Genomic DNA, 16,103 nt, shown 5'->3' on the forward strand with positions numbered 1-16,103 from the left:
AGATATAAGATATATAATTTAAGATTTAAAATGTAGAATAAAAAATAATTTACAAATTTAGTTAATATTGGTCTTATAGAAAAAACTGACTCCCTAATTGAACTCATCCAGCTCAATCCAAAGAATGAAAAAATACATATAACGCATAATTCATTGGTTAATGCATCTTCAATCTTTGTTCTTCTTTGTTGTTATTCTCATCCCATTAAGGCTTCTCTGCTAAGTGCTGATATAATGGTTTGATTCATGCATGGCACAAAAATCTTTGTTGGCAGCTGGAGGAAATCAATTCAAGAAACCAGTATCGGCAACCGTGGGAGGCCGGCGAACAAAGCATGCAATATGGTACACAGAATGCTCACTCTCAAGGCTTTTTCCAGCCTCTGGAATGCAATCCCACATTGCAGATAGGGTAACCTAAAACACTTTCTATTTTTGAAGACCATAAAGAACGTTATCTCGAAATTTAACACCTAGTACTTTGATTCAGTCCTGATTACAGGTACAACCCTGTAGCTTCAGATCAGATAACGGCAACAACTCAGGCTCAACAAGTGAATGGATTTGTTCCTGGATGGATGCTTTGAGCTAAAGCTCATCAAATCAAAATATATTTAGGTGCCTACATAAAAACAAACACCTTAGGTGTAAAAGACAAAAATGCCTCTTGGTGTTTCACAATCAATGTGTAAATGCTGGAATGTGCTTTTGTTTTATTTTGTTTTGGTATAAAAAACAGATGTGGCTGGCTTAAAACTCTGACCATAGACATATGGCAATGTAAGAAGTCATAGACTCTTTGAATGAGAACATTATCTGAATGACCAGTTTGATTTTCCTTGTTTCTTGCTAGCCCCAAATACCATAAAGCTATTGCATGATTTGGTATTCTCCACTCAAAGTGTGACCTCCTCGTTAAAAAAAGCAGCCAAGTTAAAATGCCCTCAAGCTTCTAAATTTCTAAAATCTTTGCTTCCTTTTTTCTTGTGACTTGTGAGCATTTTATTCCAACTAATCCTATGAATTTTCCTTTTTTCTATTTTTGCTTCCCCACCAAAACTGATTAACCATTGAATCAATACACTTCCACAAACTTTGGGGCAACATACATCTCATTATATAAGTCGGGATAAAGTCTAAGCTATTTTGAATTATTTTTTATTGTTTTATATGAATAATGTTATATGCACTTATTTTTGTTTAGAGAATAAGAAAAGTGTGTTGGTGTATAATTTATCTCAAAAAATTACTAAGAATGAAATAACATATTTTATTTGATATGTATTATTAAAATTTATTTATTATTTTTTTCCTTCACTATAGCATATAGCTAAATAGATACGGTAATCACCTCTAGATCTCCTTGACAGGATGAAAAATGGTATTCATAATTATCGCAAATTTGATAGTGCCTTTTGTTTGGATGCCTAAATTATCTAAATTATTTTTTAAAGTAAAAAATTAAATATTAATTAGTTACTTATTTTAGCAAATTAAATACCATTTGCAAGGCAATATAGCAATCACCTTATAATTATACAAGTAACAATTTTTATGAAAAAGTAAAAAGAATTCCATTTACATATAACTAGAACTTATGGCAGCTCCTCTTTCCTACTTCCTTATGGCATCGCCACCTTGTTTTGCCAGTTTCTCCTTCACCACCTTTGCCACCTTTAAATTTTACCCTATTCTCTAATCTTCTATTGCTTACCACATCTTCTCCCCCTTGCTTCCATCAATCTCTCATTTACTCCTCCTCCTCACTCTACTTTTTCATTCATTGTTCATTCTCTCAATCTCGCTCTCAAGGAAGATAAACATCACACACAATTGTCTACTTAAGAAGCATCTTCGCCGTATTTTTCCAAGAATGTGAAGGCCAAGTTCGAACAAGGAAGAGAAGAAAGGGAGGCAGCCTAAGCTTGCAAGAACCACACACCTTAAAACTTGTTTGAAAACTTGGATAATTATAATATATTTGCTTGTTCTCGACTTGATTGCTTTTGGAAGTGGATGTTGTTGAACTTTGCTTGATGTAATATATATTTATGAATACATATGGTTTGATGTTGAGGGATTCATAGTGGTTTAGAAGGTCAAAGGAATAGTTAAAAATAAGAAAACGATCAAATAAAATTTTAGAGAAGTTGTCGTTCTTTCAAACCATCCAAATTTTGACGGACACGAATAAAAAAAGACAAAAAAAAAAAAACATTCAATTTTAACAAATTCTTAATTGGTAAAATATGTGGTAATTTACATCAATAAATTGATTAGAGATCAGGTCAACTTGATTTATTGTATACATATTTTGACATAGGTAATTTCGATTTATAATAAGGGTATGTCCTATAAATACAATCAGAACATTTGTTTCTCATCAGAGTAACACTCACAATAACTAGTAAAAATAATTTTTTAATTATTGTACACTACAGAGGGATGATTAAAAAAAAAATACGAGATGGAATAAAATTTATTAATAAAAGTTCAATAAACATTTTTATCAGACAATCTACGAGTTTTGCTGAGCTGTAAAGTACTATAATACAAAAATTGGGAGTCTATGGATCAAATATGTGGAGAAATTAATTTATAGGATTTTGATTTCTGTTGTGCGAGATTTTGTGAAATACGACTCTTTTGTAATAGAGAGTGAAGGTTTCCAAGTTTTGTTTCAATGTTATTGTCAGTTTTTCGAAGTAAGAACCTATGAATTGTTGGTCAAGTTTGGAGATGTGGTCGCTAGTTCAGGAGGATGAAATCGAAATCCTCAATCTGTAGTACTGTCAGGAGCTGCTAGCTTAATGCCTATTGTTGCCTCTATATCTGTGGCTGCAGTTGCACCCGAAGCAGTGTTGATGGCATCTCTGTCCTTCATAATTGATCTAAATCCCGTTAATGTTGGAGAAATTGTTGATAATCATTCTTTTGGTGTGAGCTTGCGATTACGATGGTTACTTCACCTGGGATAATACCAGCTCCAGCAGGGGGTGAAGAACCAGATCCCATGAGAGATGTACTACGAGATGATGATGTTATGGAGCCCGCCACCATGATAGCTAAGAATAGTACTTAGGATTTAGGAAGAAGTATTTTAGTTGGTCAGGATTGGCTCTCAAGTTCTAAAACTTAGCAATATCTACTGCACTTTTCGACTTTAAACTTTGAGGCCATGGCACAACAAAATTTTCCATGTGAAATGTAAAAGGGAAATAATTGTAAAGTTTATTAGTTAACAATAATCGCATCAAATGACTATACTATGTGAATAAAATACGCAGTTAATGAAGCTACAGTAACACTCACATCACTGGGCTGCAACAAGTCTAGCCTTAGCCTTCAGTGCATCACTTTGGGCTCTTTCTCGCTTGAAGATGGTTGATATCCCGCCCACCTGCAATTCGATACGGTAGATCAATAATTGCAAGGAATATAACAACTAGTAAATCACATAACAAACATATATACCTCGGTACCAATAGCCAATGAAATATGCCAAACCCAAGGGGTCTAAAACTGCGGAAACGTCAAAAGATCCACGACAGTAGTAGCTACAGTGGACCAGCCAATTTAACAACGTTCTTGTTGGTAACACAGCACATGCATCGATACAATCATACAAGAGCGGCGGAATCTTAACTGTATCTACCCAATTCGACTAGCCTAGCTACGTAAGGCAGCCACTGGATGTGAAGACGTGTCCCATAATTGTTACCAAACAACTGAGTCAAAAGCAACATCATAATGTACGCCCATGCATATATATCTCCTTACGGTCTTCTTATCTGCATTTGGAGAAAGCTCACCTCGAATGCCTAATAAATTTGATACTCTTGTTGTTAATCTATTTCTATTTCTGCCATTTTAGTTTTGAGACGTTTTATTTTTATTTCTTGTTTTATTTGACTCTTTCAGTTTGGATGACTGTAATTAATTATTAATGCACTCTAATATTTAAAAAAATATTTTTTATGTCTCTAAATATTTTTGTGCAAGTTTTGGATCATTTTTACATTTTTTATGTCAAAAGGGAGAATAAAACTGACATATATATGATATGAAAATAGGTTAATTAATATTTTATTAGGATATATGGCTTATATATGAACTTTTAAGGCCACTTGAACTTGCTTTTAATATTGGTTGTTACCATATGATGATGTTCTTTGTATATATGCATTGCTAGTATGGTTGGTCTTGTTGATTGTATTCCCGGGTTATATGAAAAAATCCATATTTAGAGGGAGTAATTCTTATGTAAGAAAGAGAAAGTTCATCAAATTAAAGTGAAATCATCAAAGGAAAATTTTTAATTTTTATCTCTTTCAATTTATTTTGAACATTACCTCATATATATTATTATGTTTGCCATTAAAAAAAAATTAATGAGCTTAAGAAACAATAACATTAGTTTGATAATGACAAACATATAAGTGTTCGGATTTGAAAGCCTAATTGTTACTTGATGAGTGTTGTTTGTGCAGGTCTATATAAGAAGTGCATAGTCAAACAAATGGATATTACAACTATAATTGGACAAGGACAGCAAGATATTCTTTGCATCATGGTCCAACATCTCTATTTGGGTATAGCACAAAAGTAAAAAGGAAAAGTGGTTCTTTTTTTTCTTTGGCACGAAATTATTTACATCATTTTGAGATAGAGAAAAAAGATCAAAACTTAGAATCAAAGGAAAGATCAAGAGTGTTGATTAGGCCTCGCAGCATGAACTCTACATGTGGGTATCAAATCCGATCCAATCAAATTTGAGGTGCATGTGAATCAAATTTATCAAACACTTTTATTTCTATAAAATTCATTTCTCATTTAATGATATAATAAATACAACTTTAACAATTCTACTTGGCCTTAGTTATATTATATTGCAAATCCTATTTCACAGCTCTCAGCGGCTCATCCCCTCAGGCCTCAAGAACACAAATACACAATGAACGCTAATCCTCTTCTCTCAAATCTAAATCTCTCTGCACCCTAGTGTTGCTGCACTCTGACGGCGTCTACCCCTACTCCCGTTGCCGGCGCTACTCACCTTACTCGCGGCTGCCTTAACTCGCGTCGCCAGTAGTATTGCAGTCTCCCCTCACTCTCGTTGCCGGCTCTGCTGCACTGTACCCGCGTCGCCAGCTTGCTCACGTGCTTCGTTCCTCCGTTCAGCTTGCTCACGTCGTGTTCTTCTGTTCATCTTACCCGTGTCGTGTTCCTCCGTTTCTCGCGTTCCTTCGTTCCTCTGCTACACCCTATCCTGTGCTTCGTTTCTCCGTTCAGCGTTGCTCTTCGTGCTGAAATTCTAAAAGTATGTTTATCTACCTTCAAAACTAATATTTGTTTAAGTACATATGCAGATTAGATTAATTATTATTTAATTTGATTTTAATTTGATCAGTGATTATTTAATTTGGTTTTAATTTGTATTCATGGTTTTATGCTGTTTAAGTTCATATGCAGATTTTAATTTGATTTTAATTTGAGTTTGAGTTTATGACTTTATGGTGTTTAAATACATATGCAGATTTTAATTTGAGTTTGAGTTCATAGTTTTATGTTGTTTAAGTACATATACAGATTTTAATTTGATTTTAATTTGAGTTTGAGTTCATGACTTTATGGTGTTTAAATACATATGTTGATTTTAATTTGAGTTCATGGCTTTATGTTAAGTTTGTTATATACATATAAATTATTTGTTATAAATTTTTATTTCTCTAAAAAATGTATTTAAACATTAAGAAATTAGAGAGAGGAGTTTATTGGTAAGTGCTGTTTACATTAATATATTTGTAGGAAATTTACTTCGAAATGTCAAGTACCAATATGGATGTAATGGTACAAGATGTGGTTGCAGAAGAACAACAACAAGAACCCCCGGTGGAAGCAACCGCTAATTTTATTTCAGATGAGTCTGCTTGGATTGAAAATAGCAACAAATCGAGTTTGAAGAATATTTATTGGCAATACTTTAGTCGATTTCAAGAGGAAAAAGAGTGGAAGGCAAAATACAACCATTGCAAATCTGTTCTTGGAGCTAATCCAAGAAATGAGACTACAAATTTGAAGAATCATGTGCTTTACTATTATAAAAGGATCAAATTAGCAATACTATGATAGTTATGTTGTGTATGAGATAATTATGTTATTTGTGTGATAATTTGTATTGTTTGAATATTTGAATTAAATTTTTAATTTGTATGCTTTTTAGATTACATTATAATATTGTTGTTTTTGTCAACCTGCGGGTTGAGCGTGGGTAGAGTTAGAGTTGGGTATTTCTCAACCCGCGGGTAGGGTTAAGGTTGGATTCAAATCCTACCCAACTCTATTCATTGCCACCCCTAGTATTGATTTTAGTACAATAAAAACACCTTTTGCTGCCAAAAGCATCAGTAAGGACAACATTACCACCCACAATCCTATGCATTTTTGCAAAATGCCTCTGTTGTTGTTTGTGCGACATCACTATCCTTGCTGCCATTTATCCATGGAGAAGAATGAAACCTCAATAATGTCCTTTGTGCTTAGACTTTTTTACGAATGACAGCTTCAAGTTTTGGAAGCAATTCATTTATACAAAAGGGGCATTCAGCCAAGAGTTGAAGGCAATGAGTGAGAGTACTAAATTTGGTTTTACTATAGTCCAATGATAAAATTTCTCTTTGCCAAAGAGAAGACGCGGGTTCGATTCCCACTATTCGCCCTTTCTATTATTCAAAAGAAAATTCTGACTCTTTGTTAAACCTAATAAAAAACTATTTGTTGCATGGCGGTTTTAAAAAACCGCACCTCGAGATCCAAAAAAAATAAACTATATTAGATGCATGGACCGTACCTCGAGATCCAGAAAAAAATAAACTGTATTAGATGCGTGGCAACCCGAGATAAAAAAATTCTTGAACAGCGCAATCACTATCACTATATTAGATGCATGACAGTTCCAAAAAACTCTGTAAAAAGGAAAGATTTTTGGACAACGCAATCATTATCACTATATTAGATGTATGACAATTCCAAAAAAACGCACCTCGAGATAAAAAAAATCCAAAAGACTCTGTGTAAAAGGAAATGTTTTTGAACGGCGCAATCACTATCACTATATTAGATGCATGACAGTTCCAAAGAAACGCACTTTGAGATAAAAAAAATCCAAAAAACTTTGTAAAAGGAAAAGTTTTTGGACAGCATTGAAAGCTTATTCATCAGCGCAATCACTATCACTATATTAGATACACGACAGTTCCAAATAAACGCACCTCGAGATTAAAAAAAATCCAAAACACTCTTTGGAATAGGAAAGGTTTTTGGACAGCATTGAGAACTTATTCATCAACGCAATCGATTTCTATGAGAAATTTAAAATTTGTTTTGGGTACAAAATGTCACGGGTTCAAATCCTGTCATCCCTATCTCGAACTAATACTTATCGTAGGAGAAGTAACAAGGGATCAATTGAGACCGATTCAAATTGGAGATACATATATATCAATATTTATATATAGTATATGGTATATGCAAGCAAGATGTATTGGGGTCACTTAAAATTTAATAATATTTTATTAATATAATATTATTATGTTATTAAAAAAATAAATAATAAGCTCTTTTTCTTTGACTTCAGTCTATGCACAATTTCACAGACAATACACTGGAAACGGTATTAATTTCTATTATTAATTAGATTATCCTGTGAGAATAAAAATAACAAAATTATATGAAAATTTATTTACAATATCTATCCCAAATTATTGATGATTTTATATAAAAATTGGGATAAAAGCAAACTAGAGTTATTTATCTTAACTATTTAACTATAAAACTTTATAAGCTATTTAATCTTCAGAGAGGAAAGAACCTTAAAGCATGATTATGCTTATTCAAAGTGTCTATTTTCAGAAGGTAAGATAATAGTCACAAATAAGCACTAGAATATACATGACTTTTATCCTACCTTCTGAAAATAGATACTTTGAAAAAGCATGGTCATGCTTCAAGGTTCTTTCCTCTGTGAAAATTAAATTACAAGAAATCTTTGATCCAAATAATCTCAATGCCACATTCAGAAAATTTTATAGAAACGTCTTCTGTGCCTAAAAGGCAATGCTAATGAAATATGTTGATTGAAGAATTCAGTTGTCACATTAAATTCGTCCGTCAACAATATTTCATTATTGCTTTTTAGCCACACAAGTCAGATGAAGACATTTCTACGAAGTATTTTGGATGTGCCATTGGGATTATTTAGATCAAAGATTTTTTGTGCTTCATTGAATTCATCAACTGTTACTGCCACGGCTGCTCAAACCACTAGGTCGCTAACAAGAAATTTCACAGCACGGGTGCGAAGATCATCCGATATTTCTATGAATTCTTCCAAATCTGAGTCATTTACCATCATCACCCATTTCTCTTCATCGTCGAGATACTTCAGCTGGAATGATCCGATTTGTAATTTAAATCTTGTTGCAACTTGTTCATAGAGCTGGAGACAACCAGCTGCAGGATCAAACTTGAAACGGATCATATCTTCTTTGTAGGCAGCTTTGACAATAATTTTTGATCCCTTATCAAGACAAGGTGATTTGGCTTTCAAATGTTTCCGATTCTCAAATTTCCGAGAGCCAGAGTCATTTGACGAGTCTGACATGCTTAACAAGAAATTTCACAGCACGGGTGCCAAGATCATCCAATATTTCTATGCATTCTTCCACATCTGAGTCATTTACCATCATCATCCATTCGTCTTCATCGTCGAGATACTTGAGTTGGAAAGATCCGATTCGTAATTTGAATCTTGTTGCAACTTCTTCATAGAGCTGGAGACAACCAGCTGCAGGATCAAACTTGAAACGGATCATATCTTCTTTGTAGGCAGCTTTGACACTAATTTTTGATCCCTTATCAAGACAAGGTGATTTGGCTTTCAAATGTTTCCGATTCTCAAATTTCCGAGAGCCAGAGCCATTCGACGAGTCTGACATGCTTGAAGTAGTGGGATTGTGATGCTCGCCGAGGGTGTTTGGACTGTGATAGGCTATATCACACCTAGAACTTTCCAAAATAGAAACCCGAAAGGGTTCCTGCCGTAATCCACCATCATCCATGGCTATTGGTTTTGAATCTACACAAACAGAAAAAAGCTTTGTTTTTCTTCAACTCACCCTTGGAATTAGATATAAGCATGTCTGAATGCAGAAGCTAAATTCTCACCTTTGCTACCAGATGCCGGAGATACGGTGACTGCATCTTTTGATGCAGGATCAGGAAATTTTCCAGAACATTTCTTCCAGAAGAGAGAACTTTTATGTGCATTAATTTCTTGGTTGCTTGATCCTCCTGGCATAAATCCCCCTTTGTAAGGATCAAACTTCAGTCCTCCTTCCACACCCTGGACTGAGTCAAGCACGGTTTGTATTTTTTTTAACGAATGATTAACTTTATTGATCTTGCGCGATGGCCATCTTGCAATTCCGTGTTGCCTGCATATCCTTTTCAGGGTTGTTGGGCAAACTGTTCAACAAGAATCACTTGTCAATAATAATCATCTTGGTGTTTTTCACAAATATTTATCATCTATATATTTTTAGAACCAGAATCTATCATCTAGCCCAAAATAATATTCTGATTGAATAAATTAAAAGAAATCTGCAGGGACAAAGCTGTAGTAGTCTTACCACCAAGGCTTTTAGCCGCATCTTTAAGACTACCGGAGAAGTATTGCTGGAGAACACTCAAGCTAACATTCTTCTCCACTGGACTTTTCTTTTTCTCAATCTGCTTTCTTGATCCATCCATTGCCTACAAAGTTGAATCATAAATTATAGTAAATGATTTCTCAAATGAAGCAACTGTTAAGATATACCTGGTTATGAGCAGCTTCAGTTTCATTGTTTGTCACGGACATAGGCTGGACCGAATCATGGTCACCATCCGGCGCCATATGAGAGTTTCCCCTAGACATAGAGCAAAAACTCGAGCCTTCTTCCTTTGAAAACTGCACTTGCGAACCTTCTATCCCGTATAATTTAGCATCCGATACTGTCCTCAAACTCTGACACATTCTCTGCATAGTACCTGATAGATTGTCTAATAAAAGTTGCTGTTCTTGACTTCCATTCATATTGACAGGTAGAAAGAATTCTATCATGTAATCATCATCATTGGTATGAATACTCCTTAGCCTGACTGCAACGGCAGCATTCAACTTATATTTTCGCGCATGGTGAACAAGGGGATATTCACTAATATTATAGGCCTTCACATCGGAATAGAAGAATGGACGATTTAATTGAAGCGCTTTCCCAGCTACACCTTGCCCTTCCTCGAGATAATGTTCAACACATGCATGAACAAATCCTCCTACCACAATATCATTTATATAGCAAGCTGATTCTTCAATGCATAGTACAGTTTTTTCACCAGGAATTTTACCCCCATCTTTAATCCGTATTCTTGAAGCTTCATCTCCTATCCCCTCACTATAATAACAGGGGATCCATGTCAATGCCAGTGGCAAACTATGCGCATGACACACAGCTCGTAACACATCAATTATCTCTGTTAAAGCTGCTCTTTTGTTATTTGATAGACACTGCACATAAAATAATCAGAGTAAGAAGTTTTTAAATCCAGATAAAAACACATCATACTGAAAGTTCAACTTTGTTTTTGCCCCTTGTCTTCTATTTATTGTTGTTGGGGCGGTTGGGGGAAGCATGTTCTTAACAGTACCTGGGACATAAGTCGTGGAGACGTAGTAGTCCTTAAATTAACAAGCTGCAAAAACAAATCAAAAGATTTCCCACTATAAATAGATGTGCATGTATGAGTATAGCATTCAAAAGATTACTGCATATGATTTCTATTGTTTCACTTATGGCAAAGTAGAACTAATTTCATATGCAGAGAATTTTTTCTACTTGCCTAACTGCTCCTCAACTATGGTCACAACATCATATTGAATGCATAAGATACTTTGTTAGCCAGGGCAGAAATTTCTACATGACAACCTTGGAGTAAAACATCCAAGTCTCTCATGACAATGTGAAAAGAATATGAAACATCAAACAAAAAACACATTTAACATGTTTCCCAAACATTATATAATATTAAGTGAAACAAGCAAATGGGAGTAAAAGAGAAACCAACCTGGAGTGCACTGCTAACAATTTCTAGTTCTTTGTCAAAATCAGGCTTTTCCTTTGTAGTGACAAGTTCTAGTACAGCACAACAAGGTGGTTCAGCGAGCGTATCAATTATGGGAACCGCAATTGATCCACGAACCTCGTGATTAATTGCATGCTCCACCCTCAGGTACTCACTTTTATTGTAGTACCCAACATTGGAGGTCCATTCAGGAATTTGGGACATAAACACACGTCCGGGAAGCCCTGGAAAAGACCCTGGTTTGTCTTCAGCAGAAAAGGTAAATTCCCTCGACACGTCTCGATATCCAGCTAGCATGTGATCTAGCAAATAGGGTTGCTCACTTGTGCTTAAGATGAAGTCATTACCATGCTTCATTGGTGCCCAAACTTGTGTCAATATTCCATCACCAACTGATTCCTTAAACAAGTTCATAGCCCTCAGCATTTTCTCATCAAGCGACCAAGCAAATGGTCTAGGCACCAAGCAATTTCCCATGTCAGCAGCACTCAATTCTTGAAGTGATCCATTTATGTTATTCATATCATTTGCATCTTCTGACAACCCAAGTTGGGTCTCCAATTGCTGTAACACAGCCTTCTCATCGAAACCCAAGGAGGTTTCAATAGCATTATAATTTCCACAATCTTTTGTCATAAAGTATGGATCATTGGCCTGTTCCACTAAACTATATGCATCAGGTGGAGAATACGGCATAGAGGCAAGTGATGAAATTCCATTATCTAAATTATGATCAGTCACAGATGGAATATTACCCCAACCAGCAAGGTTATCGAAGTTCATGAGATCAGGGAGGTTGTCAAGCTTCTCCTCTGATACAAGATTTTTTATTCCGTTGTCTATCATGCTTGGTCCATCGAATTGAGCGCCAGGAGGTGTCCAATACCCAATTCCCTCTCCCTCAGAGAAAAACTGATCTTCCATGATTATGTTAGAAAACAAACTTCAAATCAAAATTCAGCCTGTGTTAGAGTTCTTTTGTTGGCAAGTTTCCACTTGAAATTCCTTCCCAGATTATCAGCGTCCGACAAGCCTGAAAAGTTAACACTTCTGCCAAGTCATCATTAAAGAGTAGGAAATTAAATCAAAACTTAAACTACAAATATTCTCTAAACAAATAGAAAAAAATGGGTAAACTACTATTTTCGTTCCTAACTTTTGGATTATATTTTAATTTGGTTTTTAAACTTTTAAACTTCTATTTTGTTTTAAAAGGTTTTAAACGGATTCAATTAAATTTGACACATAGTTAATGAAATGATTGACATGGACGTTAACAACTTTATTGTTAAATCATATCTATTTTTTGGTATTAGAATCCGTTTTTGAAATTTTTTTGGACTGAAATATGACTAAAACATAACGTTTGAAAGTTTAAAGACCAAATTAGAACTTGATCCCAAATACAGACAATCAGATACATAAATTTTAAACCAAGGAAATTTGTACAAAAAAGTTTTTCAGAAAAGCAAATTAGATTTTAAATTGAAATATATATAATTTGAAAATTTACAAAACACTTTGTTTATCTGATACAAATTGCTCTCTAAAATTTAGCATGCTAACTCAACTTCAACCAATCTCACTGTTACAAAACCTATCATTTCTCTCAAAATCATTTTTTCAAAGCGATCAAAATTAATATTCATTAACTATTTTTAACTTTTTTTTTCAAACTATCAAAAGTCTTTTTGGAAGTACGTATCAGTCGCTCAAAATATCCTATATTTAAAATCCACACACCAACTGTTGAAGAAAGCTAAAAAATCACCATCCAAAACTATTGACAAATTCCCAAAATAATTTTAATCCTCAAAATTGGCACAAGTTCAACTGCATTAAAGATAAATTTTGTACAGAAACTGCTTCAAAATCAAATTTTGGACAGAAACTGTTTCAAAATCACAACAACAGCAACTTAATTGAAAAACAGCGCTCAAGCTAAATACAAATTCTTAAAAATGGTAAAAATAAGAAAAATCTGAATATTTGGCCCCAACTTCCAAATGACCATGGCAAATGTACCAAAACAGTACAGCACATAAAGAACCAAATGCACTCAGAATGGCGCAACTTTACAATCAATGCAAAGTCCCACATTTAAACTCAGAAAAGCTTCAAACTTTACAATTAAAATCCAGAATTCACCAACCCCACAAACAGGTCCAAAAGAAAAACCTAGAACATACGAAAAAAAACAACTACTTAAGAAAATTCCCAAAACACACCAGAAAAATGTGAATAAACAACAATCTACCTCTCTGTCTATCTATTTTAGTACGTTGTAAGGAGACAAAAAGGGAATGAGACTGAGGATTGAGAGAACGGTGTAAGAAGATTGCTTCTATATAAAGGAAGAGGAACCAGAAGAGAGACAAAAAGCTGGTGCAAGCCGAGTTAAGCTAAGGTAAGCCTACTACGTAAACAAGTTACTAAAAATAGAAAGTCTTTGTCTTCGTAAACTCTAGACAGCCTCAAACTTCATCAGCTAAAACTCTTCGAAGTTGTAGTTCCCTTTTTCTTCCTTTTTTTAAGTATAATTTACATTATTAAATTATTTGATGATCTAATATACAAGTTCCAACGATTGAATTTTTTTCGTTGCATACGAGTGCAATTATTTTATATAGCTGTTTATAAAATTTCATATCTCTATCCGTTGCGGAATACATGTGAACACGTATATAGCATAAACAGCTATGATTTGTAGCGGTTTAGTTATAATCTGCGAAAAACTGTAGAGGTTTATGATCAAGTGTTAAGCCAATGACTGACAGTAATGAGACTGGCATTGGGAGGTGGCGTGAAAGTTAAAATCATGGTTAATATGATAAAATTGAATAAAAATCTAAAATTTTTTAAATTTAAAATTATTTGTAACATAGAAAAGTTAAGTTTAAATAAATAATTTTATTAATAATAATTTTTTAATTAAATAATTTAACTGTAAAAAAATATATAATAATTTAACACTACAAACATCATATTCCTAAAACACACTATACCCACAAACATTCATGGGTTAATTACAAAATTAAATGTATTGTTACCTTTAAAAATAATAAAAAAGAAATTACCTTTCATATCTTAAATCCAGCCCATTTTTTTACAAAAATTGATCTATTTTAGACCAAAAAACCCAAATAACTAATTATCATATTAATTAAGTATAAGTTGGCCCACATTTCATGTCAATTCTGCAGTACTGCAGTACTTGTCGGACTAAATAGGAACCCATCTAAACACGTGTTTCCTTTTCCTGCTTACACCACATTTCAGCAGGTGAAGAAAAAAATTTGTTTCTGCACCGTAGCATTACCCTTATTAAAAATGTGAGATTCATAAGTTTTTTTATTAAGATATATATACGTTACAGTGGGCATCAACAACCACGTTTTATAAGCGTAGTCATATGTCTTGCTATTGGCACGCTTTTAAAACGTAGCCATATGGCATGTTATTGGCACACTTTAAAAGCGTAGCCATATTTCACACATATGGCCACACTTTTAAAGCGGGGCATCTTTAAAAATGTGGCAAGAAAAAAGCGTGGAATAGGTCACGAAAAGCGTGGCGATAGAGCAACCGGTACCCTTGCAGCCTTTCAAAAGTGTGCCAGTAGTTCAAAAAGCGTGGCGAAAAGCTATCGCTACACTTTTCTGAACTTTTTGCTACGCTTAAAAAACGTAGCAAAAAACTTGTTTTCTTGTAGTGAGTTAAAAACCTAAGAATGATTCATTTTAATTCGAATTTATATGTTTTCATAAAAATTAGTAAAAAACCTATTATTTGTTTTCATATTTAATTATATAATATCAATATACATAATTTATTTAAAAAGTTTCAAAAATAAAAAAATAAAGACAAAAAAATATTTAAAATGAAAAGTAAAGATAAATTACATATAAAAAAAGTCTCAAAAAAAATATATTTTTCTTTTGTTACTCCAAAAATTAGGACACAACTTAATCAAGAAAAAGAAATTTTTGTTAACTTTTCTTTTTATTTTGTTCTCATAAAAATGACAAAATTTCAAATTTTAGTGATAGAAAGAGATCATATGGTTAAAATCAAAATTCACAAATTAAAAAATATAACATCTAAATTATTAATTTGAATAAAAAATTAAATCAATTTTTTCTTTTCTTAAACAAAAAGGAAGAGAGAATTGAAATTTAAAATTTGTCATTTTTATGAGAACAACACAAAAAGAAAAGTTAACGAAACTTTCTTTCTTTTGATTGAGTTTTCGTCCTATTTTGGAGTGGCAATTTTTTTTTTTATTTTCGAGACTTTTTTTTATGTATTTATCTCTCCGTTTCTTATTCTAATAAGCCTATGAAGCACAGATACTTTCTTAATTTGTCGTGTCTCCGGGTTGGACACTGACACACATTGACACTCGTTCGACACGTGTGTCTTCTATATCCAACCGTGTCTTAATAAAAAATTTAAATTTTTTTTCTGGACACGCTTGAACACACCTAAATACCATTGAATGATTAAAACAAAATATATTTTAAATACTTTATATAATTAAAAAATATATTAAAAATAATTAAAATATTAATTTATATTTTAATATTAATAAAATACTAAAATATCATTTTAATTTATCTAAAAAATACTTTATATTTTATATATATGCTATGTCCTCGTGTCTTATAAGAATTTTAAATTCGCGTATCTCGTATTCGTGTCAATATCTATATATCATAGTTCTAAGCACTTTTTGTCTCCATTTCTTTAATCTGTATTTAAAGATACAGTCCAAAAAGAGTCTTAAAAATCATTTTCATTGTTATTTTTAGTAATTGCCATAGCATGTCTAATTAAACATACAAATATCATGAGTTTAATTTTCTTATGTTATTTTAGTATCATATTTATATTATTATTTAATTAAATCATTTTTTAATATA

The 16,103-nt window shown here is 33.1% G+C and overlaps 2 protein-coding genes across 12 annotated transcripts in view; one reads left to right on the top strand and one right to left on the bottom strand.

Annotated features, from left to right (window-relative positions):
- The window catches only part of LOC107623737 (developmental protein SEPALLATA 1), a 4,100-nt gene extending 3,254 nt beyond the window's left edge, over positions 1 to 846 (top strand). For both annotated transcript variants that reach the window (XM_016326095.2, XM_016326097.2), the window contains exons 6-7: positions 276 to 412; positions 491 to 846. In XM_016326095.2, the coding sequence (XP_016181581.1) occupies positions 276 to 412; positions 491 to 587 (234 nt within the window). In that variant the 3' untranslated portion in view covers positions 588 to 846. The remainder of the gene's footprint in view (positions 1 to 275; positions 413 to 490) is intronic.
- The window catches only part of LOC107621358 (protein NLP9), an 11,769-nt gene continuing 3,503 nt past the window's right edge, over positions 7,838 to 16,103 (bottom strand). The window contains exons 2-10 of one of the 10 annotated variants that reach the window (XM_021115060.1): positions 11,937 to 12,231; positions 11,164 to 11,843; positions 10,747 to 10,791; positions 9,993 to 10,606; positions 9,878 to 9,962; positions 9,690 to 9,813; positions 9,226 to 9,525; positions 8,962 to 9,136; positions 7,838 to 8,627 (exon numbers count right to left, since the gene is read on the bottom strand). In XM_021115060.1, coding sequence (XP_020970719.1) covers positions 8,315 to 8,627; positions 8,962 to 9,136; positions 9,226 to 9,525; positions 9,690 to 9,813; positions 9,878 to 9,962; positions 9,993 to 10,606; positions 10,747 to 10,791; positions 11,164 to 11,843; positions 11,937 to 12,105 — 2,505 coding nt within the window. In that variant the 5' untranslated portion in view covers positions 12,106 to 12,231 and the 3' untranslated portion in view covers positions 7,838 to 8,314. Of the gene's footprint in view, positions 8,640 to 8,954; positions 9,137 to 9,225; positions 9,526 to 9,689; positions 9,814 to 9,877; positions 10,607 to 10,746; positions 10,792 to 11,163; positions 12,232 to 13,438; positions 13,540 to 16,103 lie in introns of those variants that run through there. The other 9 variants (XM_021115059.1, XM_021115062.1, XM_021115057.1 and 6 more) reach the window with 9 other exon arrangements.

Source organism: Arachis ipaensis, chromosome B10 (genome assembly GCF_000816755.2).
Source record: "Arachis ipaensis cultivar K30076 chromosome B10, Araip1.1, whole genome shotgun sequence".
NCBI classification, from domain to species: Eukaryota; Viridiplantae; Streptophyta; class Magnoliopsida; order Fabales; family Fabaceae; genus Arachis; species Arachis ipaensis.